General features: G+C 52.7%; 2 protein-coding genes across 3 annotated transcripts in view; one reads left to right on the top strand and one right to left on the bottom strand.

Moving 5' to 3' along the window:
- Positions 1-5,462, top strand: part of ASIC2 (acid sensing ion channel subunit 2) — a 1,013,190-nt gene extending 1,007,728 nt beyond the window's left edge. For both annotated transcript variants that reach the window (XM_047081726.1, XM_047081725.1), the window contains exons 8-10: positions 1,969-2,048; positions 3,479-3,547; positions 5,361-5,462. In XM_047081726.1, coding sequence (XP_046937682.1) covers positions 1,969-2,048; positions 3,479-3,547; positions 5,361-5,462 — 251 coding nt within the window. The remainder of the gene's footprint in view (positions 1-1,968; positions 2,049-3,478; positions 3,548-5,360) is intronic.
- Positions 5,463-17,257: 11,795 nt separating this feature from the next.
- On the bottom strand, positions 17,258-21,307 carry SPACA3 (sperm acrosome associated 3). The gene is made up of 4 exons (XM_047080422.1): positions 21,044-21,307; positions 20,054-20,212; positions 19,576-19,654; positions 17,258-17,324 (listed from the first exon to the last, which is right to left on the bottom strand). Exons 1-4 carry the CDS (start codon positions 21,228-21,230, stop codon positions 17,258-17,260), a joined length of 492 nt encoding a protein of 163 aa, XP_046936378.1. The 5' UTR covers positions 21,231-21,307.
- Between the last annotated feature and the right edge of the window lie 2,128 nt (positions 21,308-23,435).

The raw sequence follows: 23,435 nt of genomic DNA, 5'->3' as shown, positions 1-23,435 counted from the left end.
CACTGAGAAGGGCCTGAGCTCTGAATCTGTCAGAAAGGATAGCTCATCTCTGCATCTGATATGAGGATGAGATGTTCCCAGCATCTTGTTCCCACCCAGAATAGCCTGCTGAGAAATCATGCTGCCATCTGTGCCTCCCGTGACAAGAGTGAGTGCCGCTCACAAGCACTCAGTCCCCAAGCCCGTTGGGCCCTTCCCTCACCGCTGCGCAGCCCGCCCTCACCCCAGCGCACACCGCACAGGCACTCATCCACACACAGCACACCCCGCCCCAAAGCGCGCACACACGCACACCATGCTGAGCCACGCACACCGGTGCACGGTGGCACAGACCCACAGACTCATCACACACACCTGTCCGTACGCACACACATGCTCACACAGGTTCCGCACACTCAGACGCACTATGCCCACCCCCACAAAGCCGCACTCACACACACTTAGACACACTCAGGGTCCCCACCCTAGACGTAAATAGCCACCTGCGTGAAGCCATCGACAGCCAGACATGCTTCTTCTACTAAACAAGCATGTGCACATGCAGAGGACCCTGGCGCATAACCCACACTCACACACACTGCACACACGTGCAAACACACACCTCACACCTGACATGAACACCTGTAAGAACCCACTCCCCAGTAATGTCCCCACGAAGGGCATCAGAGAGGGCAGGGGGGAGAGGAGTGAGGGGAACCGTTGGAGCCCAGCTCCAAGCCCACCCAGGAAGAGCCCCCTTCCCGCCCTCTCTGCCTGCTCACCTGGGACTGTGGTTGTCTGACCCCACTCGGCCATAATCAGGGATTGTAATCAGAGAGGGCAGATGTGGCCAACAGAAAGTTCTCAGACCACGAGGTCAGCCCGGTGCACCCCCTTTCCCAGGCCCTCTCCCCGCCCAGCCCAGCAGCTAACGGTCTCAGAGGCTTCAGCTGGCAAGAACCTCACAGTTCTCTCCTCCACTCCCCTCCACCACCAAATGTCCTTTGAAGGCAAAGCTACTGAGAAGGTCAGGGGTTATCAAAACCACACAGCAGGCTGGTGGCCACTCTCCAAACGCAAATACTCTGAGCCCTCTGTTCGACCACGCTGACTTCCAGAGCCAAGCATTTGGACTTTTGGGGGGACCCTTGAGGATCTGATAATAGCTTCTCAAATAGGGACTCTCCCAGTACAAATGCCCAGGTACACCCTTGTAATGTTTTGCATTCATTTCCAAAGGGTCTCCAACTGTCCACAACTCCCACAGGAGAGTTGTTCTCAGACCCTGGTGGGTTGGAGAATCCCCTGGGAATTTAAGAATCCTGACTTCCAGACCCCAGAATCAGAGATTCTGATTTTATAGACTTGGGGCATGTCCAGGTATCTACACTGGGGGGGGACCTGAAGACCAGTCAAGAAACACTTTGGTCAATGGGGCCTATATACCCCCCAGCAAGAACATCTACTCTAGGAAAAGACCAAATTGAGCATGTACTTTGAGGTGGGGGAGTTAGGGGAATGCTTCCTATGACCTTATCCCAAAGGTGAGAGGTGCCTTGAGTTGGCCCTGTGGGCCTCTTCATGATTGGGAGGGTAGGAAGGTCTCTTGTGCCATTGTTTCCGAGACCCACGCCCAAGGCACCTGACACATGAGTCTTGGGCTCCATTGTCCTGTCCCCAGGCCAAGACCACACACTTCTTGTCTCTATTCCCAGCCCAGAGACAAAGCGAGGCTTTGAGTGTGGTTCTGAAGGTAATTGAATAAGCCCATTAGCCTGTGAGGTCTTACAGTAGGCCCTCCAGTAAGCATTTGGGTTAATTCCCATCCACACTGGGTGCTGTGCAATGAGGGAGGGAGTTGTCCAGGGCCTGACCTACCTAAGGCCCAGGCTCCCCGTGGAGGGAGGTCTGGTTTCTGAGTTCTTTGTTCACTCCTTCCTAGAAGGGCCATGAGTAAAGCCAAATCTTTGACCTTTTCTCTCTCTCCAGGTGATATTGGTGGTCAGATGGGGCTGTTTATTGGTGCTAGTATCCTTACAATACTAGAGCTCTTTGATTATATTTACGAGGTAAGACTGGGGTTGTTCGTGGGGAAATGACCGTATGCTGATACTCTCATCCTACCCTGATGCATGGGGGAGAGGGTGGCCTCTTTCCACCCAGAACCCGCTTTCTCCTCCCTGTCCACAAATACTGTCTATCACCAAGTCCTAGGCAGGGAGGAGGGGGTGGGTCCAAGAGAGACAGAAGCCACAGTCCTATCCCCAGGCAGCTGGGAGATCCGTGGGCTGTCCACACTTGCAGGAAGGGAGAGGAAGCATCGAGAAGGAGAAGAGCCAGAACTGAGGCCAGCTCTGAGCCCCTCCCACGCAAGACCAGCTGTGGTGGTTTCATACGTGTGTGTGTCTGCACCCACACACTCACAGCACATGCACACGCATACCCCCCCCCACACACACCACTCACACACCCTGGTACCACTCGTAAATACACACACACACATATATACTACATTCACCCAGCAGACACACACACACACACACACACACACACACGCATGCACACATGGGCCCTCTGGGTGGCCCGTCACCTGAGTAGTGCCTATCCTGGTGCAGGCAGGCTTAGAGAAGCGGCATTTCCTGACGACTTCATCAATTCTGAGGAAGCAGGAACAAAGGCACACAGGCCATTTCTGGCTGTTCACAGCCAGAGATGTCCCCTCAAAACGCAGCTGGAACAGAGCCTCTGAAAGCATCTCAAACAATAGACAGCGGCTTCTGGCTCTGAGAATTCCTTTGCTCCTCAGCCTTCCCTTCCCACCCCGTCTCCCCTGCGTCCTCCAGAGCTGGGCTGGCTCCAGTGTCTCCAGAATTCCTAAGGGGGTTCCTCAGTGTCCCCAGGGCCACCAGAGTTTCGCGCCAGCAAGAAGAGCCGGCACAGCAGTGTCCTGCCTCCCAGAGAGGGCCGTCCTTGGCCAAAGGCCCCTGGGGACCATTGTGGGGAGCTGGAGGACCCCGAGTACCAGGGTCCTCTGGAGTGCCACATTCCCCCTCCCGGCATGGTGACCTTGTTCCCCAAACCCAAGTCACCCACGGCCAGATCTCATTCTGCTTTGCTTATTAATTTTGGGGAAGAGTTGTTATAAAGTTACGGAAATCGCATCCTGCCAAGTAACATGTTTAATAACTGCCCCTCGTCGCTAGGAATCGAATGTTATGAACTCAGGGGGGGCCCTGGTCTTACGAACAGTGGGGCTCTCAGGCCTGGAAAGTGATTGGTAATCTCCTCCCCCAGGCCCAGCCTCAGAAAGGGGCTCCCAGGCTGCTCATCCACACGCTCCTTCCACAAGAGAAAACGGTCCCCGTGCCAGAAGGGGCCTCCTGTGACCTCCTCCAGGATCTACCTCCTGCACCAAAACCTCGCTTCAGCCAAAAGATTGGGCAGGGGCTCCCAGAGCTGGTCGCTCTACCTGACCAACCCTGTCCTGATTTTCTTGCAGCTGATCAAAGAGAAGCTCTTAGACTTGCTTGGTAAAGAAGAGGACGAAGGGAGCCACGACGAGAACGTGGTAAGAGTAGCCTGTGTGCTCTAGGTTGCTCTGTTCTCTGCTTTTGTGGGGCTGCATGAGACCAGATGTCAGGGCCTGGGCGGGGGAGACACGCCTTAACTCAGGTTGTCCAAGGACACTCCCACGGAGCCCGGGGCTCTCTCTGACACCCATCCAGAGCCTGATAGCAAGCCATGGATGTAGCCAATACCTGGCCCAGTCTAGCTTCTCCAGGGCTGGAGCCTTACAGCCCTCATCGCGTGCCTTGGGGGAAGCAGGGAGGCTCCGCTCCCTTACTCTCAGGGTGTCAAGGTGCAAGTGAGGACGTCACTGGCGCTTTACTCCTTCGGAAGGGGACGCGGAGCTCGGGGCCCCGCGAGGTTGTTACCCACGTAACCGCCTCCTAGTGCGTTCCAAGTAGGCGTCAGGCTCCATGCTGCAGGCCATAAGCGTACCTTGTCATTTCAGCTGTGCGGTTACCCTGGAGAAAGGTCTGTTCTCTCCATTTTGTATTTGAGGCAGTTGAGGCCTAAAAGGTCAAGGTCACCCAGGCGATGAATGGCAGAGCCGGACGCAGAGCCCCCCTGACCGCCGTCCTACTCTGCCTCTCTTCCCTCGAGCGGCCAGTGAGGCCCCACCTCTTATGGCTGTGTGCTCTCCTTCCCAAACTCAGTCTGCTCCTGGGCTCTGGCCTCAGCTGCCTGGTACAGGTATCTCTGGCTTTTCCCGGTTGAGACTTCGCCCTGAGAATGCCAGGCCCGTGAGGCAGCCACCACCCCCCTGGAGTCAGCAAATCCAAATCCAAAGTGATCCCAGCCCCTTCCCCCCAGGAGGCCCCCGTTTCTGCTCCAGACGCCATGTCTCTACCCATCTCCCGGGCGAAAAATCTCTGCTTAGGTTCTCCCGGGCCCCTGCAGCCTCTGTTGAATAGAAACCAGTGTCTGTTGAGGGGAAGGCAGCGTGGAAGGGGCCGGGGATCTGCACTCAGGTCCCTGCTTCCCAGCTCAGTGCCTGAGGGCAGGTGGGTTACCTCCCTGAGCACCTGTCGAGTCACAGGCACCTCAGGGACTTGTCATTTGCATTAAGTGGGACCATGCCTGTAAAGCAGTCAGCAGTGCCTAATTTACAGTAAGTGCTCAGCCTCTGTCACCTCCCCCCACCGCAGCCCCATCCTCATCAGATCTCCCCCACATTCTTGGCACAGCCTCCTGGCTGCTATCTCTCTGCTCCCATCCCTCCCAGCCTCCAGCCCTCCGCGGCATGGGAGTCACTGGGAAAGCTCAAGGCCCCCCAGCCCCACCCTGTCCAGGGACCCGAGACTGCCAGGGGCCAGCCTAACCCTAAAGGTCCACTGGGGAGCCGTGACTACTCTGGTTCTGGCTGGTTGGGGGCCTCCCCACTTCCTCCTAGGCCTCAGCAATTGGCACCCCATGCCCCCAGCCTGGTCGTCCTCTACCCAGAAAGGCCTCAAGGGAGGACCCCAGGAGGAGGACAGGAGGGGACATGCTCCTGCCTCGGAGTTAGAGAGCACTCAGAAGTAGCTTTCGGTGACACATCGGGGCAGCTGCTAAACCCCATCACCAGGGCACCCGGTCCCTACCCTGGGGGCACCTAAGTGGGCAATGGTGAGGATCCTGAAGGCAGCGAGGCCCCTCCAGCCTCGGGCCCCGCGACAGCAAGCCAGCCCCTGAGATGTCTGGGGCAGGGGCCGTGGTGCCCTGGGAGAGCCCACAAGCAGGGGCCACAGTTCCCAGGGCCTAGGCTGGGCTGCCAGGGGCATCATGACAACATTTTGCAGAATGAATATCAGCACCCCCTATCTCCTTGCCTCCAGAGCACTTGTGACACGATGCCAAACCACTCTGAAACCATCAGCCACACTGTGAATGTGCCCCTGCAGACGGCCCTGGGGACCTTGGAGGAGATTGCCTGCTGACAGCCCATGGACCACCCGGCACCCTCCCAAACAGACCTTGAGGCCCAAGACCCAGGACAGGGGACAGCAGGCTCAGGTGGGATGGCCCCTGATGACAGAAGGAAGCAAGAGCCCCCTATGCACACATAGCAAACTATCTGCCAAAACCTCGCTGCGGCCACGTCTGACACGACGCGTCCTCGGGCCCCGCCGTGCGTCCCTCTTAGGAGAAAAGAGTCACACTCTGGAACTGTCCGAGAACCAACCTGCCATCACATCTCACTGCCAGATGTATAAAGCACCTGCATGCTGAGACTGCTCGCGGCGCCACCCCCTCGTCCGTCTCTGTTCATGACTCTCCTCCGTGCGCTTCCCGCCGGCCACTCTGCAGTCCTGCAGTGGGACCAGGCTCCAGCCCCAGAGCCACCCCGTGGCCACGCTGGAATCGCGACGGCACGGTCAAGAGGAAAAGCTCAGAACTCTCAGCCACGTCCGGTCCCTGTGTAGTTTGTGAAGGTTCTTAACCTGCCCACAAACCCCTTTGCCCGAGCCGGCCTGTGGGCTGACCAGGGCCACCCCCACCCCCGTCCCAGCGCCTGGTGGAGGCAGGGCGGCCTGGGCAACTCCAGCGCTCATCCAGGGGACCTGCGTCATCCTGCTGTCCTCGTGACCCGGCTTGTACAGTCCAATTCTGTTTCTCTGGGGGTGGGGGGCTTGTTTTGTCTGTCTGTCAGAGATCTGTTTTGTTTTGTTTCATTCTCCAGATTTGGGTTTTGATGTTCTGAGGTTTGGTTTGATTTGGTTTCTCCATTTTCTCTGGCGTTTATTTATTCGTGCTTCCGGTCACGGTCATATTAAAAGCTGGTCTTGTGGAAACAGCCGAGTCGATGCTGCCTTTCCCCCCATTACTAAGGTCTCGCTCCCCAAAGCCTTTGGGAAGGGCCAGGCCTGCCGGGTTAAAACCCACAGATTATAGCCATGGAAAGTCTCCTGCAACAACGCTTACCTTTACAAAGTGTATGGAGGGTATGCACTTACATTCTATTCTAAGTCTCTGAACACTATTGATCGCAACCTTTAAACGATCTCATGACCACTGATGGGTCACAGCCTGCGGTCTGAACGACACTGCCCTGGACCATAGGCGTGTGGCTCGAAAAGAACACCGCCCAGACCTAAGAACCATGAAGGAGGCCTTCCCGTCCCTCTGCACTTCGGTCCTGACTCCTCTCCCCTGTCAGTGAAGTCGGGCTGGCCTCCCTCCCACACACCAGCCTTTCCGGAGGCTCTCTGCACCCCACCTCCTCATCCCCATCAAACAGACCTGCTTGTCCCTGCAGAGGCCACACTGGCTTTCCGCCTCACTCCCGCTACTGCTGAGAGGATGTCCAGGCAGGATCGGAGGGTGGAGGTGCCTAGTGGGGAGGTGCCTGCTGCGGCAAGAGAGAGCTTCCTGTCCAGGCAGAATCTGTGTCTTCACGGCATCATGTTAATTCCAAGGGGATGGTGCCTGTAGCCTAACTTTCCCTTTCCCCACTCCCCCATCACTACCAACTCAAGGTCTTCCCTAAAGCCTCGTATGGTTGGCGCCTTCCTCCTCACGCACAGATGCGCAGAAAACACTGCCTGGCCCTTGCTCTACCTTCCAGTCTCTCACCATCATCCTCCCTCTCCCCGCCTCTCCCCTGCCCGATCCACGAGCACAAGGAAGAGGTATTTCCCCAGTGACCAAATGAGAAGAACCAGGTAGCAGGAGCTAGGAGCGCCCGCCCCGTCTCCTTCTCTCGGCAGCTGTGCTCTCTGGACTCAGTTCCCTTAATTTGAGGATGAAAATAATACTGTACCCGTGTCTTCGCAGAGGATCTCCAGAGGCCCCTTCAGACTTGAGGCACGTGAGGCTCTGCTCCCCCTGCGCAGGGGGACAAATCAGACCAGCCACGCTCACACACGCGGTGGCCAGGAAGCAGATGGGACACAGCATCCCTGAGATGCCTCCTCCCAAGCACCCTTTCAGCGCGGGGATGTGCAAGGCTATTGCCAAAGCTGGGCTTTAATCCTTAGGGACTGAGTGCAAGGTTGCTGGAAGGCGCCCTGTTTTAGTTTTCTGTCACCGCTGTAACAGGTTACCACAAACACGGTGGCTTAAAGCACAGATTTATTGTCTCTGGATTCTGAAGGTCAGAAGGTGGACACAGTTCTCCCTGAGCTAAAATCTAAGTGTCAGCAAGGCTGTCTTCCTTCCGGAGGCTCAGGAGGAGAAACCGTTTCACCTTTTCCAGCTCCCAGAGGCCACCCACGTTCTGTGGCTGGTGGCCTCTGCCTCCATCAGCCAACCTGGCAATGATGGGTGGAGTCCTTGCAGCACACAACCGTGACCTCCTGGGTCACATCTCCCTCTATCCCAGACCCTCTCCTGCCTCCCTCTTCCACTTTAGAGGGACTCTTTTGATTAGATCAGGCCCTCCTGATAACCCGTGATAATGTCCCCATCTCAAGGTCATTAACTTAATCACACACTTCAAAGTCTCTTTTGCCATGTAGAGTAATATATTCACAAGTTGCAGGGATTAAGATGTGGCCGTCTTTGGGGGCCATTATTCTACCTACCAAAGGCCCTTTGGACCATATAGACTATAGCTCTCATTTTCCAAATGAGCAGACCTGGGGGTGGGAGGGTGGGGAGGGTGGTTGATGGGTATTGAGGAGGGCAACTTTTGGGATGAGCACTGGGTGTTGTATGGAAACCAATTTGACAATAAATTTCACATATTGAGAAAAACAAAAACAAAAACAAATGAGCAGACCCAGGAGAGGCGGGGAGGGACTTGCCTTGTGTCACACAGTGAGTCGGTGGCCATGCCAAAACTATACTCCCAAGCTCCCAGGCTCATAATTCCATTCTAGACCCACCAAGATGACACAAAAAAAGAAGCACTGAAAGTAATCATTTTTCCAGACTTTCCCAGGGAGTGTGGAAGTCCTTCTCCTCAGACAAACACACGCCTCACTGCATCAGGCTGGAAAATATCCTACTGGTGCCTAGACTGTCAGATACAGAGGAACAGCAAATGTCCTCAGGCTGCTCCCATCGGGGACAGGAACAAATGAAATTTCTAATCAGTGAGTTGGGAATCTATTGGAGGTTTCTGCCTTGTTCCAGTTTAACAGTTTCATAAATGTTTTAAAAATCTATATCTTAAGTTGCAATTTGAACTGCTTCATTGGATTTCTGGCTTCCTTTAAAAAAAAAAAAAACAACTTCAGATCAATCTGTGATGGAGCACAGAATATTCTCATGGATTTGGATTGCTTCATGGCTCACCTACGTACACACCCCTTCCGATTTGGGGATTCTGGTTTTGTTCATCTTGGAGCAGGCCTGCATACTGAACCAGTTTAAAGGGAAAGAGACAGGAAATTCGAAAGAGTAAATTAATAGCCAGCTGCTGATTGCTGTTATCCAGTGGTTAACCAAAGACACAGTTGTATGCCTGAATTCTTGGGAGGGGCGAGGTGTTTTTTTTCTTATCATTACAAACAAGTAGCCATGTGTGTAATCATTTCCTTAGTGAAGACCCGGGGACATTTGGTAGACAGAAGAGACTTAGGGCTGTGGCACATTTCCAAGAGTGGCCCAAAGGATGAGAAGAAGGCCGGGCGTTTGGAACAGTCACCAGTCCAAAACACAAGGTAGAATTATCAGTGACGTCAAAGGGCCAGATCGATCAATCAATCAATCGATCGAGCAATCAAATAACGGCACGTAACCTCAGAAATAGAATCAGCGGAGTTGGCTGCAGTCAGGGAGAGGAAAGGGAGTAAGCCGTTCTGTGAGTACAGCCATGCCAGGGACTGAGCTGGCTGCGGGCACACTGTTGCTTTGTTGTTTTTGGCAGAGAGAAACAGAGTTATTTTATTTTCCTTTTTCCAGCTTGCAGCTATTTTTGTAAGAGTCTTCATGAGCACGCCTGGTGAGAAAGGTTCACAGAGGGTCTCTGGAGAAAGGTTCTTGGCGAACTGGGAAGGCGGAAGGGAGAGGTAGAACACAGGTACCCAGGGGCGTGATCTTGGTGGGTACCTGTGTTCACTCAGGGGAAGCTCAGTTCGGCCTGCCTAACCCTAGAGACCCAAGGAGAAACCTGGGACCTCTTCCTCCACAAACTCGGAGGTGTTCATTTGATTTTGAGAGTTAAACTCGAAGCAGAGGTGAGGCCCTCCAGAAAACAGCAGTGCATGAGCTCCCCATTACAGATTAGAAAAGGGGGCTCCAAGAGGCCATGGATGCCGCCCGCCCTGATCCACTCACAGCCAGGGCAACCTCACGCTGCGTAGAACAAGTTTCCTGGCGTAGCTGGGAAGGGGAAACACAGGAAGAACACAGGATCACTATTGATTGTGACTCCCATTGATTGGCTGTCCAGTGTGTGCCAGGCACTTGCCTCCAAGGGATTTACCATGTGAGCAGGGAATTCTGACAAGTAGACAGACGACTACAAGTTCTGCAATGGAAGGAGAAGGAGAGAACAGCACCCACCAAGCGTGGGGGGGGGAGGGGCGCTAGAGCAAGGACACCACCAATGTAGGTCCAGGGAATCTGAGCAAAGAAGGGCAAGGGGAAACTGTCCACAATGACCACTGAGAGACAGGCAGGTGCAAAGAATGAGGGGCATGCTGTCACTAAGGCCCTTCAGCTCTTTTCCCTGCCTTCCCAGTGCATATGACAGTATTTCCCAGCCAGGATCTGGTTTATTTCATTCCTCGGAGACTCCTGGCACATGGAATCATCTCGTGCATGCATCTGAATATTCCTAGGACTAATAGGTTGGGTGTGTTTGGGGCCAGAAGTTCCCTGGGGATCAAGAAACAGGTCAGGGGGAACCAATCCAGCCCAAGGACAGGCGGGAGGCGGAGAGTCTCTTACTAATTCAGTTTAACATTTGCCCAACTCTATGCTCACTGACTTTGCAAGAGCAAAACAACAGCGGCACAGGCTACAGAGAGTCAAGGATTGACTTTCCAACCCATTTCTGCAGTAAACCGACCAAAGTTAACTTTGGACAACCTACTTCACTTCTCTGGGCCTCAGTTTCCCCCCTATATAAGAAGAGGGGGTAGGAAACAAACAAATAATCCCTTGGCGGGAGTCTATGAGTCATAGAGTCATAGAAGAGTCATAGAGTCTATGAGCGCAGGCTGAGAATGGGAGTCAGGCATTTAAACAAGTATTTAATGATGCCTGGTTTTCAGGGTAATTATGAGGCTTCAATGGGCTAAGGAAAATACTTTCTATCTTTTCTTCTTTTGTTTTCTTCTTGTCAAACATGGAATCTTAATCTTGTTTGGATTCAAAATAAAATGAAAGCTATGAGCTCTCTCCCCAGGGGAAAAAAATGCACATGGTCACTGAGATATATAAGTTTTATTATAGGAGGGTTATGGACCCCCAAAGCCCATCTGCGACCCCCTAGGGATGCCCTGAGGCTAGGCAAAGATTCCCTGGTCCAGAAAGAGCCAACCTTTCCTTCTCAAAAGCGCCACAGCACCACAAAGAGCAACCAACACTTCTCCTAAAATGACATAATGGCTGTCATTTTTCAATTTACAGGAGGGAAAAAGAAAAGATAGGTAGGATTTGATCAATTTCAAGTTTCTCCCCCCATAATTTTTTTTTAAACCTTTGGCACCTGCTGCAGCTTGTGTGCTAATGAGTTCCCACAGATGGCAAAATGAATGAGCGAGCAGAAAATGAATATGAACAGAGAACCTTGAGATGTGATTTCATAAAATTATTTTATGCATGCAATGATTTTGAGGACTGAGGAGACCTGCATACATAGAAAGCAGCTGCAGCTTGCTTTGCAAACATCCCTGTGGCCGGGTCCTTAAGGAACGTGACCACTGGCCCCACCGTACACATGCAGGAAATGCATGCCTTCTGTTCTCTGGGGGCTATTGAGCCCCAGACACACACGACTGTTGACATCTCATTCATTTCCGAGCAGGAGGGTAATGTTGTTTTTTCTTTAAAAAACAAAATAACAATGGGGGGCCTGGGGGGCCCAGTTGGTTAAGAGACTGACTTCAGCTCAGGTCATGATCTTGCGGTCTGTGAGTTTGAGCCCCACGTAGGGCTCTGTGCTGACAGCTCAGAGCCTGGAGCCTGCTTTGGATTCTATGTCTCCCTCTCTCTCTCTCTCTGGCCCTCCCCCAATCTCTCTCTCTCTCAAAAATAAATAGACATTTAAAAAAATTTTTTTACTTGAAAACAACCACAATTAATAATAATAATAATAATAAATAAACAGCCCCTGATAATGCCTGTGAGTGATGCATTGGGATGGGGAATTTGAATGTCTTCTCTCCTTGAAGGTGCTCTCCACGCCATGCCTCTGAAGGAAGTGGCTCATGTGGCTAACTTATCACCATCATGGGCCATTTGTCTTTAGAAGAATTCAGACTTTGTGGTGTCCTTTCAAAAGGAATTATATCCAAGTTAAAATAGGCCCAAGACAGGCAGCTCTCCCTGCCCATGGGTCCTGTGTCCGTGCTTTAATAAAATCACCGTTTTGCATCAAAAAGAAAGAAAAAGGGCCAAGACAAAGCGATTGGTGGGCACCCAAGCATACCCAACTCAACCAGTCTTGGAGGAAGTCAAGGAACAGTTGGAAGAAGATATCCTACTGCCAGGCAGGGTCTCTGTCCAGAATCCCTCACCCCATGGACATTTTCTGTGGGCCCACTATGTGCCAGGCACTGTGGGTTCATATACCAAGAAGACACAGCTTCGGGGGCTTGGGATCCAGCTGGGCAGAGGCGGGCCACAGATGTGCATGCAAGAATCTGAGCGGTGAGAGAGCTACAGCCAAGGTGCACAAGGCACAGTGCACCCCTTGTGTCTGCAGGGCTGAGGTGGTGCAGGTTTTGGCTAAAGCCTTGCCTGACAGGCAAATACCAGAGCACAGGCTTAGAGGCAGAGAAGAACCTGGGGGATCTGGGAAAGACAGACCCCTGATGAATGGGAGTGGGCTAGTTTCTCCACTGCCCTCCCTCCACTGTGCTTTCCCAACCCCAGGAGTCCCGCCAGCTAAAGTCCATGGGCTGGTCAGCTGTGGGGACCTGACATGCCGAGGACAAAGCACAGCCTTTGGGGTCCAATGGCTCCATCTGAATCCCAGCTCCACCAACTGCATTACCGTGGCCAAACTCTAGAACTTCTCTGGAACTCAGTTTCCTCCTAAAAATCTCTACTTCTTAAGCATGCTGTGAGGGTAATGAGATGAACTATGGAAAGAACCAGTGTGGTGCCTGACACATGATGAAGCCCCGCCCTTCTTACCTGCCAACTCATGGACAGTGGCTTCTACTGAAGCATCAGGAAGCATTCTGGGCACATTGTAGAAGAGAGGCTTGTGCTCAGTTTGTAATGCTGGCCATAGGCAGGAAGTGGTCACACATATGCCACCCCATAGGAGGTGTTCAGTAAGGGCTGGACCCCGTCTGACCAGGCCAGCTTCCCACTCTGGAAGCTTCAGGCCAGTGCCTGGAGTGGAAAGAAAATAGGTGTACCCAGCTGAGATGGCGAGTCTCCCAGGCAGAGCACAGGAACCCAGCTCAAGAAGAGAGCTTGGCAGAATCCCCCTCAGCTGCCAGGAGTCTCTGCCTGCTTCAGATGTACCTCCAGGTAGAGAAGAGATAACACCTTAGGGAGCCAATCATCTTCTGGAGCATTCATCCCACTCAGCACAGAAGATCTAGAAAATCCCATGTCCCATTAGTCTCCTGGAGCCACACTAGTCAAGAATGAGCTGACTTGGACTAAAAAAAGGGAAAATAACGTACTTCATTCTCCCTGCTTTCTGTAGAAATCTCTGCCACCTTGTCCAAACCATTCCCCTTCTCCTTCTGCTTCCCCTTCCCACAGTCTCCCATCTTCTCCTCCTCTGTCTTAGCAAACTGTTGAGGACATGGCGCAGGCTTCCCAGGTATGCCCCAGATCCCAAGATAGGCAGGACATATGCTTACCATTCCTCCCCAGGTGGACCCCCAGAGCTCAGGGAAACCAAACAAGGGGCCACTATTTCTTAGCGCCCCCCCTCCACCCTGCTGTGCCAGGCCCTGTACTAGGTGCCACACTGCTCTATATTATGTGATCGACACAGTATTGCAAGGTGGCCTTTATCAGCTCTTCTGGCCCCTGAGGAACACTGAGGCTCAGAGAGGTGGAGTGACTTTCTCAGGGTCAGGCAGCGAAGATAAAAGAGGGGGCAGGGGGAACACTGTGCCAGCTCTTCCCAAATCATGCTGAACTCTGTCTATAAGACATAGCCAAGGGGGAAGTAAGTGGCATTTGGATGAAAAGTGGCCAGGGTGGTCCCCCTGAGAGGTAGAAAGTCTCCCCAAGGGGGCTCAGGAGGGGCAGCAGGTCCATCTTGAGGGATGTCTAGGGCCTGACACATAGCTGGTACTTAATACCATTGCATGAATTGCTGCTCTCTTGAAAGGTATCAGGGCTCATTCATTCACTGATTCAGCAAACATTAGCTGACCGCCTACCATTCATTCTTTCATGCATCAGTCATGCATTCAACAGGTTCATTCATGCACTGAGAACCCACTATGTGCCAGCCACTATTCCAAGTGCTGGAAATAGAAGGAACAGACCCATCTCCTGCCCTCATGGTGTTTACAATCTAGTATAAGGAGATTGAAAAAGGATGTATGTAAATTCACACGTGCATGAAATCATCTCAGACAGTAATACACGCTACGGAGGTAAGACAGTGACAGGAGGGGAGAGGAGTTTCCTTCAGCTACAGGGGTCAGAGAAGTCAATCTGAGGAAGTGAGATGGAGACAAGAGCTGGTGGAAGAGAAAGGAATAGCCATGCAAAGATCTGAGGAAATGGCATTTCAGGAAGACAAAGGGCAGGTGTGAAAGCCCTTCTTTGAAAACAAGCCTATTGCCTCAAAGGACAGCATTGATCAGCTGGAGTGTAATGACGGGGAAGAGTGGCAGGGGCTGGTGACAGATATGAAGCAGCATGCTACACCCAGGGATGCCAGGGATGCAAACCAGCCACAGCAAATTTTCTGAACAATTAAGAGATGATGTATAGGTGTTGGCTGAGCCGGCCTCATGAAAGATCTTGTGTACCAAGCCGAGGAACTTGGTCTTTAACCTGAAGATGAGAAAAGTCACTGTGGCCAGAATGCAAGGGAGTAACAGGGTGGAAAGCTCACTGGAAGGGAGGAGGCGGGATGGCAAGGGACATCCTCACAAGGCCAAATTGCAGTCATCCTAGGAAAAAAGTGCCAAGGGCTTGAGTTTAAAATAGTGGTATCTGAGATGGAAAGAAGGGACAGTTTTCAGATATATTAAAAAGGTAAAAGAGGGGCATCTGGGTAGCTCAGTAGGTTAAGTGTCTGACTCTTGATTTCGGCTCAGGTCATGATCTCATGGTTCGTGAGTTCGAGCCCTGTATTGGGCTCTGTGCTGAGAGCTCGGAGTCTAGAGCTGCCTTGGATTCTGTCTCCCTCTCTCTCTGCCCCTCCTCCCCCTCAAAAAAGTAAAATAAAATAAATTTAAATTTAAATTTAAATAAAAAGGTAAGACAGACTGGACATAATGAACAATGGAATGTGGGGCGAGAATGTGATGTGGAAGCAGGGAGATGCCAGGACATAGCCTGGTTACTGTCCTCAACCTGAGCACATCACTTAGAAATTGAAACTTCCAGGTTAAATATAGACCATTTACCCCTCATGCACAGATGAGGGCTCTCTCCCGGATTCTTCTCTTCTGTCACTACCTGCTTCTGGTCCACCACCAGGCCTCCAGGATCCTTTGTCCAAGCCTGACTGCTTCCCAGTCCCATTTTTAGGGGCCCCAAGGCCATCACACCAGCCTAGAGCCTCCAAGTCCTTTTAATAACTCTTGCATCTATCTGAGGGCCTCACTACCCACTCCAGAGTGAATGGCACTCAGTGGAGCAATCAACTGATTGCAAGCAGCAGAAACATAAAGTGAAGTTGAAATAGACTGTATGAATCATCCAGAGATTATGGGCCAAGGGTCTCCAGCCAGGTGAGCAAGAGAGCGGACTTCAGGTGACCCAGAACAACCACCTCTCTGCAAAGTACAATGACCTAAGAGCACACATGGAATCATATTGACCTGGGTACAAATTTATCTCTCCTGTCTCCTTATCTGTAGAATGGGGATAACAAGGAGATCCCCATCATAATAATTGCTCTAGGGTCTAGATTCAGTGATGCATGGCACATGGTAGGCACAGTGTTGCTTTGATACTAAAAAGAGAGCAGTATCTCCCTACAACTTAATGAGAATGTATCCGTTCATCACTGATCCCCCAGACCCCCAACTCCCAGCAAGGACTTTCTCCTTCACCACTGTCCACTTGTGTGAGTAACCCTCAAGCTTTAGCATCACCTTGACTTGGAGTCAAAAGCTCCCCTGGGGAGGTGGGACACGAGGCAGGGCCAACTATACTCTGGTGATGCCAGCAACCCAACACGAGGCCAGCAGCGGACAGGAGACTGGCCTGCCTCATCAACTGTGGAACTCAGACACCCTCTGCTGTTTGCTGACCAGTGGATTTGGAGATGGCAGGTTGGTAGGGAGGGGCGGTCAACATCCCAGTCATCTCTTCTCCCTGGGAGATGCCAACCGTGCAGAGAACTGCAGGGTTCTCTGAGTCCTTTCCAGAAGAATCTACAGTCTCAACTCAGGGCTCAAACTCTCAGACATCACCTCAGATACTTCTCTTGCCACCACATCCACAGTGATCCTGAGACTCTGCCCACCTTCCTCCTTCAGACACATCCATCCTGAGGACTCTGAGCTCGAGGTGAATGGGAGACAGCGCCGCCTCCTTCAGAGCTTCCCACATATTGAGGAAAGCAGAGAAGTATGGTGTGCTGCCTGAAAGCCATCCACACCCTCCACCCAATCCTCCAGCCTCCCAGCAAGGGTCAGCAGGGCAAGGGGTAACTTCCTTACCCAGGCTGTGGTGGCCACCAGCACTTGAAGTTCTTGCCACTAGAGGACACTGGAGAGCAGGGTGAGAACCTAGCTGAAGCCCAGGGTAGCGGTCTCCACTCACCACCCACCACCCCTCCATGGCTTCTGCCAGTGTGTTAACAGTCACCAACTGGAGGGCCAGGGCACTGTGGCCACCCCTGTGACCAGAGTCACAGAAAATAAATGTCCCAAGGACCCTCCCAGATAAGCCAGGGGTACACCACACCAGACCCGGGTAAGGTTACCAGATAAAATATAGGACACCTAGCTAAGTCTGAGTTTCAGGTACATAACACACAGTTTTTTAATATAAGTGCATTCCATGCAATATTAGAAACACACATGTTGTAAAATATATTTGTCGTGTATCCAAAATTCAAATTTAACTCAAGCATCGTGTTTTGGTTATCGTTTTTTGCTTAGCTAAATCTAGCAAACCTAGATCCAGGTAGAGGGTCTAGGAAACTCTACCAGGCATGGGCAAGGGAGGCACTGACCCCCTCCTCCGCCCCCCCCCCCGCCAGGCCTCCAGAAATGGAAGCAAGACTTCCATGGTAGGCTTTCTGGAGCCCACCTGCAGCCCAGCCCAGCTGGACGGTGAGGAAACCCTGAGATGCTCTGGCTCTGACATGCCATCAGGAAACACAGTGATAGCAGAGAACCACACTTGGGTTAAACCACTCTTTATTGGTTGGCTTGTCTTCCCAAGCCTGCGTCAGAGACCACACCACATCTCCCAGCCTGCTGTGCGTGGCCCGGTCCATCCACAGAGGATCCTACAGGTCACAGCCATCCACCCAGTCCTTGAGGTCCTTGCCCTGGCAGTGACGCCTCCAGGCCTCCCTGAGGGTGAGGGATGGGGAAGAGGAGAGACCAAATCAGCTGCAGCCTTTAGTCCCTGCTCAGAGAAGAACAGGAAGTGTGGGCTCTAAACCAGAAGTGAGGTAAGGAAAGGGGCTAGAAAGGGAAAAAGGGACAAGTAAACCCCATTAACTAACAAAGAAGGGGTAAAAAGGGACGACAACAGCCCTTAAAAAGTCATCTGTCTAGGCTCCTTATTTTACCAATAGAGATACAAGGTAATTTGTTCAAGTTCACCCGGAAGGCAGGGGCAAAGGCCTGGACTCCTGGCGTCCAGAGCCCTAGTCCAGTGCTCTTTTCTTACACCATGCTCCTTCTGCTGACAGTAATGCCACCTTACAAGCGTACAGCCCTTTACAGTCTACATAACACTGTCCTATCCCTCACTCATGTGTCTGCACTCCCCCACCCTCGGCAGCCCTACAACATAGATTAAGCAGGTATCATGTTCCCTATACTCCAGATCAAACACTGAGACTCAGATGTAAATTACTTGCCCAAGATCCGTAGCTAGTAAATGACAGAACTATAGCCACAGCCACGTCTCTTTGGCTACCGGTTCTGGTCTTTCAATTGTTGGTAACTATAGTTTACGGGCTCTTTCAGGACCATTACCTTGCTCCTGACTCACATTAGCATCTTGAAGAAGGAAGATAAACAAGATCCTGGGGTGCTGCAGTCCCAAGTTGTCAGGGGTTCCAAGCTTTGGTAACTCCACGATGTCAATGTCAAAGAGCCCAATGACCAATTGTGCCCCTAAAGGGCCTCTATAGATCCATCAATGAAGTGTGGTCACCTGGCTCGTTTGTCTCTCCCATTAGACTGTGAGACCCTCGAAGACAAAGACTTGGATCTCAGCCTCTCTGAAGCCCAGCACCCAGCACAGAGCCTGGCACTCTCAGTATGTGCAGGTGAAAGAAATAAACCGTCTCTTTCTACTTTCTGGAACCACAGCCTGTTATTAGCCTCAGCCACATCTCAGGGGTGATACCTGACATCAATTTACTCCCAGTGCATAAAAGAGCTGTTCTTTCCTTTAACCCAAAAGGACCCATGTCTTCCATCCCAGGGTGGGGTATCCAAGGCCTCAAACCCTTAGACTCCTGCCGAGCCTGCACTCACCCTTCCTGACCTTATAGCTGTGTGTTATGTCCTGCCAATCCTGCCCCACTCCAGATTCTGGTCCTGGAATGTCAACTGTTCCCAGGCCAACACATCTCCAAAGCTGTAGCCATTGTCAAGGCACATCTTGAACCTTCTTTAGATTCACAGTCATTTCTACCTTGTCCTCTCCCTCACTGCCACATATCATCTGTCCCCATGCCTCCTCCACAGCCCTCCTAGCCAACCCCCCTCCTGTCCATCACCCCTGCAACTGTCCTAGTGCAGACCCTAGATCTCTCACCTGGATTGCTGCAAAGGCTTCCCCACCATCCCCCTACCTCTAGTCTCTCTCCCTTCCCTCCACTCCTGGGCTGACATTCACTGCCTCCCAGACTGCTTTACCTGCCTTGTGACAGTCACATCTGTCTTTAGTTCCGGGGCTGCGGCCACCTAGTGTATTTCACCCTCCCCACATTCCGCCCCTGCTGGTCTCTTATCCAGAAACGTGGGGAAAGGGAGGTTGGAGACTAAGCAGTGAGACCCCCATCAGAGAAGGCTGTAGGGCCACTGCCTCAGACGCCACTCTGCGAACCAAAGATCTAGTCCAGTGCCCCATGAGATGCTCATCCAACTCCCTTGCCTGTGAGGATGGTGGCTGCAAAGGCCATCTTGTGGGAAACAGGCAGGAAAAGAGAAAGTTGACAGGATGAGGCTCCTGGGCGCCCACCCATGCTTCAAGCAAGGAATTGCTTCCTTGATCCGTCATGCATCTTGGGCTTTTCTACCAAAGTTAGTTTAGATGAAGATGCCACAGTTAAAGAAGCAAACAGACGGACAAGGTTGGCTAGACCCGGGTCTGGCGGACCTGTAGGCAGGCACCCTAACATAGGCACATTTTGGGAGAGCCAGGCTTGTCTCCATGAGCTGCAGTGAATTCCTCACCCTCCCTGACACTCAGCGTGTTGTCCGTAAATAGCGATCTCTATGGTCGAAAGTCACGTGCAAAGTATATTGTGAAACCAGGGAACGGTGGCCAAGACAAAGTGAACACTCAGAAAAGAAACTTCCCTCTTGCTGTCCACTAGTCCTGGCCACATCACCCAGGGGGGTTCCAGACCACGTCACTTACCAGCTGGCCAGCCCCTGGGGCTGTTGAGCTATCTTCATGGCACAGATGACAGTGTCCTTAAGGTTAGGATTCAGCAAGTCTGGGGTGGGAGGCAGAGAAACATGATGAGGGAACAGGGGACAGAGCTAGACATCCACACTCTGTTTCTCTCTCTCTTACACACACACACACACACACACACACGCCTTCCACAATCCTAAATGCAATCCTGTCTCTCAATCCCTGTCACTGTATCACTCCCCTCCCCACATTCCTATATCTCTCAGAACAGTCTCCCATCCGGGACCCCAAATCAGATTCATGGAGGACCCATGCTCATCACTTGCCCCATCCCACTCTCCTTGAGAGGCGCAGAGGGTCTCCCACTCAGATTCCCACTCAGAGATAAAGGCAAGGGGAGCAAACCACCCCAGGAAAGAAGCAAAGGCAGGTGCAGAGGTCTGGCCCCAGGCAGCCCCAAGCTCAGGCCCAACCCTACCGGAGCAGTACATCTGGCACCAGTTGGGGACATCTGTGCTGAGATTTTTGCACCACTTCCGGCTGCTGATCTGGAAGATGCCATTGTTGGTGCTCCCATCGGCTTCATGGTCCACAGCAGCTGTATTGAAGCCACTTGTGAAGTAAGCAAGACAGACCCCTGCATAGGGTGGAGACGCGGGCCTGAGGGTCAGATGACTGAGGCCAGCACAGACCAGGACACTCACGGTGCTGACGCCACACAGTAGCTCCTCCGAGCCTCAGCTCCTGCTTCAAGGTGGTCAGGGCTGCTGGCCTCCCGCCTACTTTGCAAATGACTCCATCAAGGCTCAGGGGAGCAAGTGACTCACTCAAGGTCACCACAGCTACCAAAGAGCAAGAGTCGAGACTGTTCCCTCAGGCCTCCTGACTCCTAGAGCAGCCTCCCTGCTACCTTACCGCTCAGCACACAGTGGGGCCCAAGAAATCTTTGTGGGCTGAATGAACAAGAAAGAGCCAGATCTTTAGAGGCAAGACGAGGAAGACACAGGTGAGCTAGCAAGGAGGCAGGCAATAGAAAAAAAAAAAAAACAAAATGAGTCCAGATGTGGCTGGACTTCACAGCTTCCCAAAAATCTACCAGCAGCTTGAAAAGTTTGGTTTCACTGGTTTGCTCAGTCTACCCTAGAAGTCAATGGGACTATCCTATCCTCTTGGCGGCCATTATGATTAGGGTACTAAGCTATTCTGTTCCCGTGGCAGGTGACCTTAGCAGCAGGGGTAGAGGATGAAGGAGAATGCTCACCGGGTTGCTTGTGGCCTGCCTCTAATGTATCGAGCTTGTGCTGAGTGTCACCTACCCATCATAGAACATTTGATGTCCAAAGGAGAGCTGAAGCTCGGAAAACTGCCAAGGCCACACTCCCTGAGTGAGAGCGGGGAGGGAGGCTAGGAGGAAGGGGAGGCACCTGGGGGGGGCCTGGGGCAGCGTGGAAGGGAGAGGGGTTCTCACAGTCAGCCATGCTGTATCCCCGGTATCCCTCCATGCCGAAATCCTGGAGGGCTCTGGCCAGCTCACAGCGACTGTAGACCTTGGCCTGGCCGGAGGTGAGCAGGCAGCTGAGCAGAGTAGCAAAGGCCAGCAGCATGATGCCCGGCGGGCACAGTTGCCTCCTGGGGGCCCGGCTCCTGGCTTCCATGCACAGCCCCTGCCACGCTGGCTCACAGCTAGGTTTTGAGATGGCAGGCGGCTCAACAGCCCTGGCCGTCCAGTCACAGAAGGTTACCCTTTGGAAGAAAAAGAAAACCAGGGCCTGAGCGTACCTGGGGAAAGGGGCAGAAGGCTCCGACATTGCAAATCAGCTCCCCTGCGGCCCTGACGAAGCATCAGCCACGCCTCTGAGATTCGAGATCCAGGAGAGGGTTCCCTAAGGCCATCTCCTCTCCATCTTGCTCTGTCCTTTCCCCAGCAGCTGAGAGGGGAGGCCACATGGGGAAGAACATGAGCCTATTTGGAGCTCCATACCACCTGCCAGGCATGATCGAATCCCAAAGCCCTGTGTTACACAACTAGGAAGGGGCAAAATTTGGAATGAGACCAAAGTTTACAGGACTCCAGAGCTCCATGAGTTATGGCCATGAGCACGTGTTTCCGGAGGGCAAGGGCCCAGCAATGTCATCACAGTGTAAGTCAGTCCCTCAAACCCGGCCATCAGAGGAAGTCTCTCCTAGTGCTGAGCCTGGACTGAAATAAAGTCCCCCGTACAACACTGCCACCCAGCAGCCCTCCCAAGGGGGCAGCCCTTTCACATACACATGGCCCCGAGGTGGTACTGAAACTCTCCTGCATTTCAGTACCACCCTTTCTAAACCATCACCTTGCAAAAGCCTTTTTCCTTTGAAGCTCTGACCTCGGTTCCTTTGGCTTGCCTCTCAGCTCTGGCTCTGTTGGCCAGCCCTCGATATCACGGAGGACATTCGTCCCTGGTTATGACCTCCACTCTGTCTCAGCCACCCACTCCCATGGCCTTGCCATCCCTGCATCTTACCCCCTCCCCTCCTCCGGCAACCCCCCATTCCAGTGTCTCCTTGACTCCAACCCCTGACACATCTTCCCACCTCTCCTGTGACCTCTATCCCACCACACCTGCTGTCCACCTTCAGAGATAGACACACAAACCTCCACACACCTCACAAAAGGGTGTCCCTGAAAACCCCTGACCTCCAACCCCAATGGGCCTTCAAGCCGCTGAGGGTGACAAGTGGATTAAGGGTGGGGCTTCTCAGTGAGCCCTGAGTTTGAACCCCACCTCCTCACTGCTCAACATCTCTGACTTTGGACACTTCCCAAGCCTCATTTTCTTCAGCTATGCGACGAGGAAGTGAATAATACCTGCCTCGTAAGATTGTTGAAAGAATGAATGAGAAGAGAAAGGCACGGGGAGAACTTAGCTCTTTGTACTATAAATAGGTTAGTTATTTCTATTATGGAGTATTTCTGGCACCAGCACTAATGCTTGTCCTTGGCCAGCTTTCTCTCTCCCATTTCCTTCAAAGAGTATTCAAGACACTCATGGCTGTCCGCAAGCCTCCTCCCCTCCCTGACCCACCCCCAAGCTCCCAGAAGACCTCACCTCCTGCCTCACTGAGGCAGCAGTGGCCTCATCCCGCTCACCTCCACCCCTCTAGACCATGCATCGCCCCTGCGCTTGTCAAGGTCCGTCGCATCTGCGAACTCCAGATTTCACCCTTTCCTGCCTCTCAACCTTGCCCCATGGATCACCTCTCCTCTCTTGGGGTCCTCGGCACCTCCTCCTACCGCCTCTCCTTCCTCTGATGCATGGATGCGCTTGGGTCTCATCATTATCTATACTGACTGGTCTCTTTCCCTCTCTTCTCATGGAAACGTCTATGGGAAAAATTACCCCTTTCTCACCTCCCCTTTTGCTTTCAGCCCCATGACGGTTAGCTTCAGCACCACCACCACTCGCCTGAAACTGTTCTGCCCAGTTCAATGGGCCTTGTCACTTCTCGTCCCACGGGGGCCCTCAGCAGCCCCTCTCAGTGCTGACCAATTCACCTGTGGCCTCTCTTCCTTCTCTTGGCTTCCATGATGCCCCCTCTCCTGGGTCCCCTGCTTCTTCTCAGGCTATTTCTTCTGATTCCCTTTATGGACTCCACTCTGCCTACGTCTTAAGTGCTGGCGTGCTCGTCAGCCTTTTTCCCTCCTCTCTTTCACGTCAGGATACCCTGTGGACAGCCCCACTGTGAACTGCCACCCGTGGCTGATGACGTCGTATTCCATCTTCCCCAGAACGGTAGATGTCCTGTGCAGCTGCCTCCTGGACATCTCCACTTGGATATCCCACAGTCACCTCAGACTAAGCATGTCCAAAACAGAACTG

The sequence above is a fragment of the Lynx rufus genome, unplaced genomic scaffold (assembly GCF_022079265.1).
Source record: "Lynx rufus isolate CCGP_SWC_20201006 ecotype Redwood Valley unplaced genomic scaffold, mLynRuf1.p SCAF_18, whole genome shotgun sequence".
Lineage (NCBI taxonomy): Eukaryota > Metazoa > Chordata > Mammalia > Carnivora > Felidae > Lynx > Lynx rufus.
The sequence above is the reverse complement of the archived record's forward strand: the minus strand, read 5'-3'. Positions and strand labels throughout refer to the sequence as shown.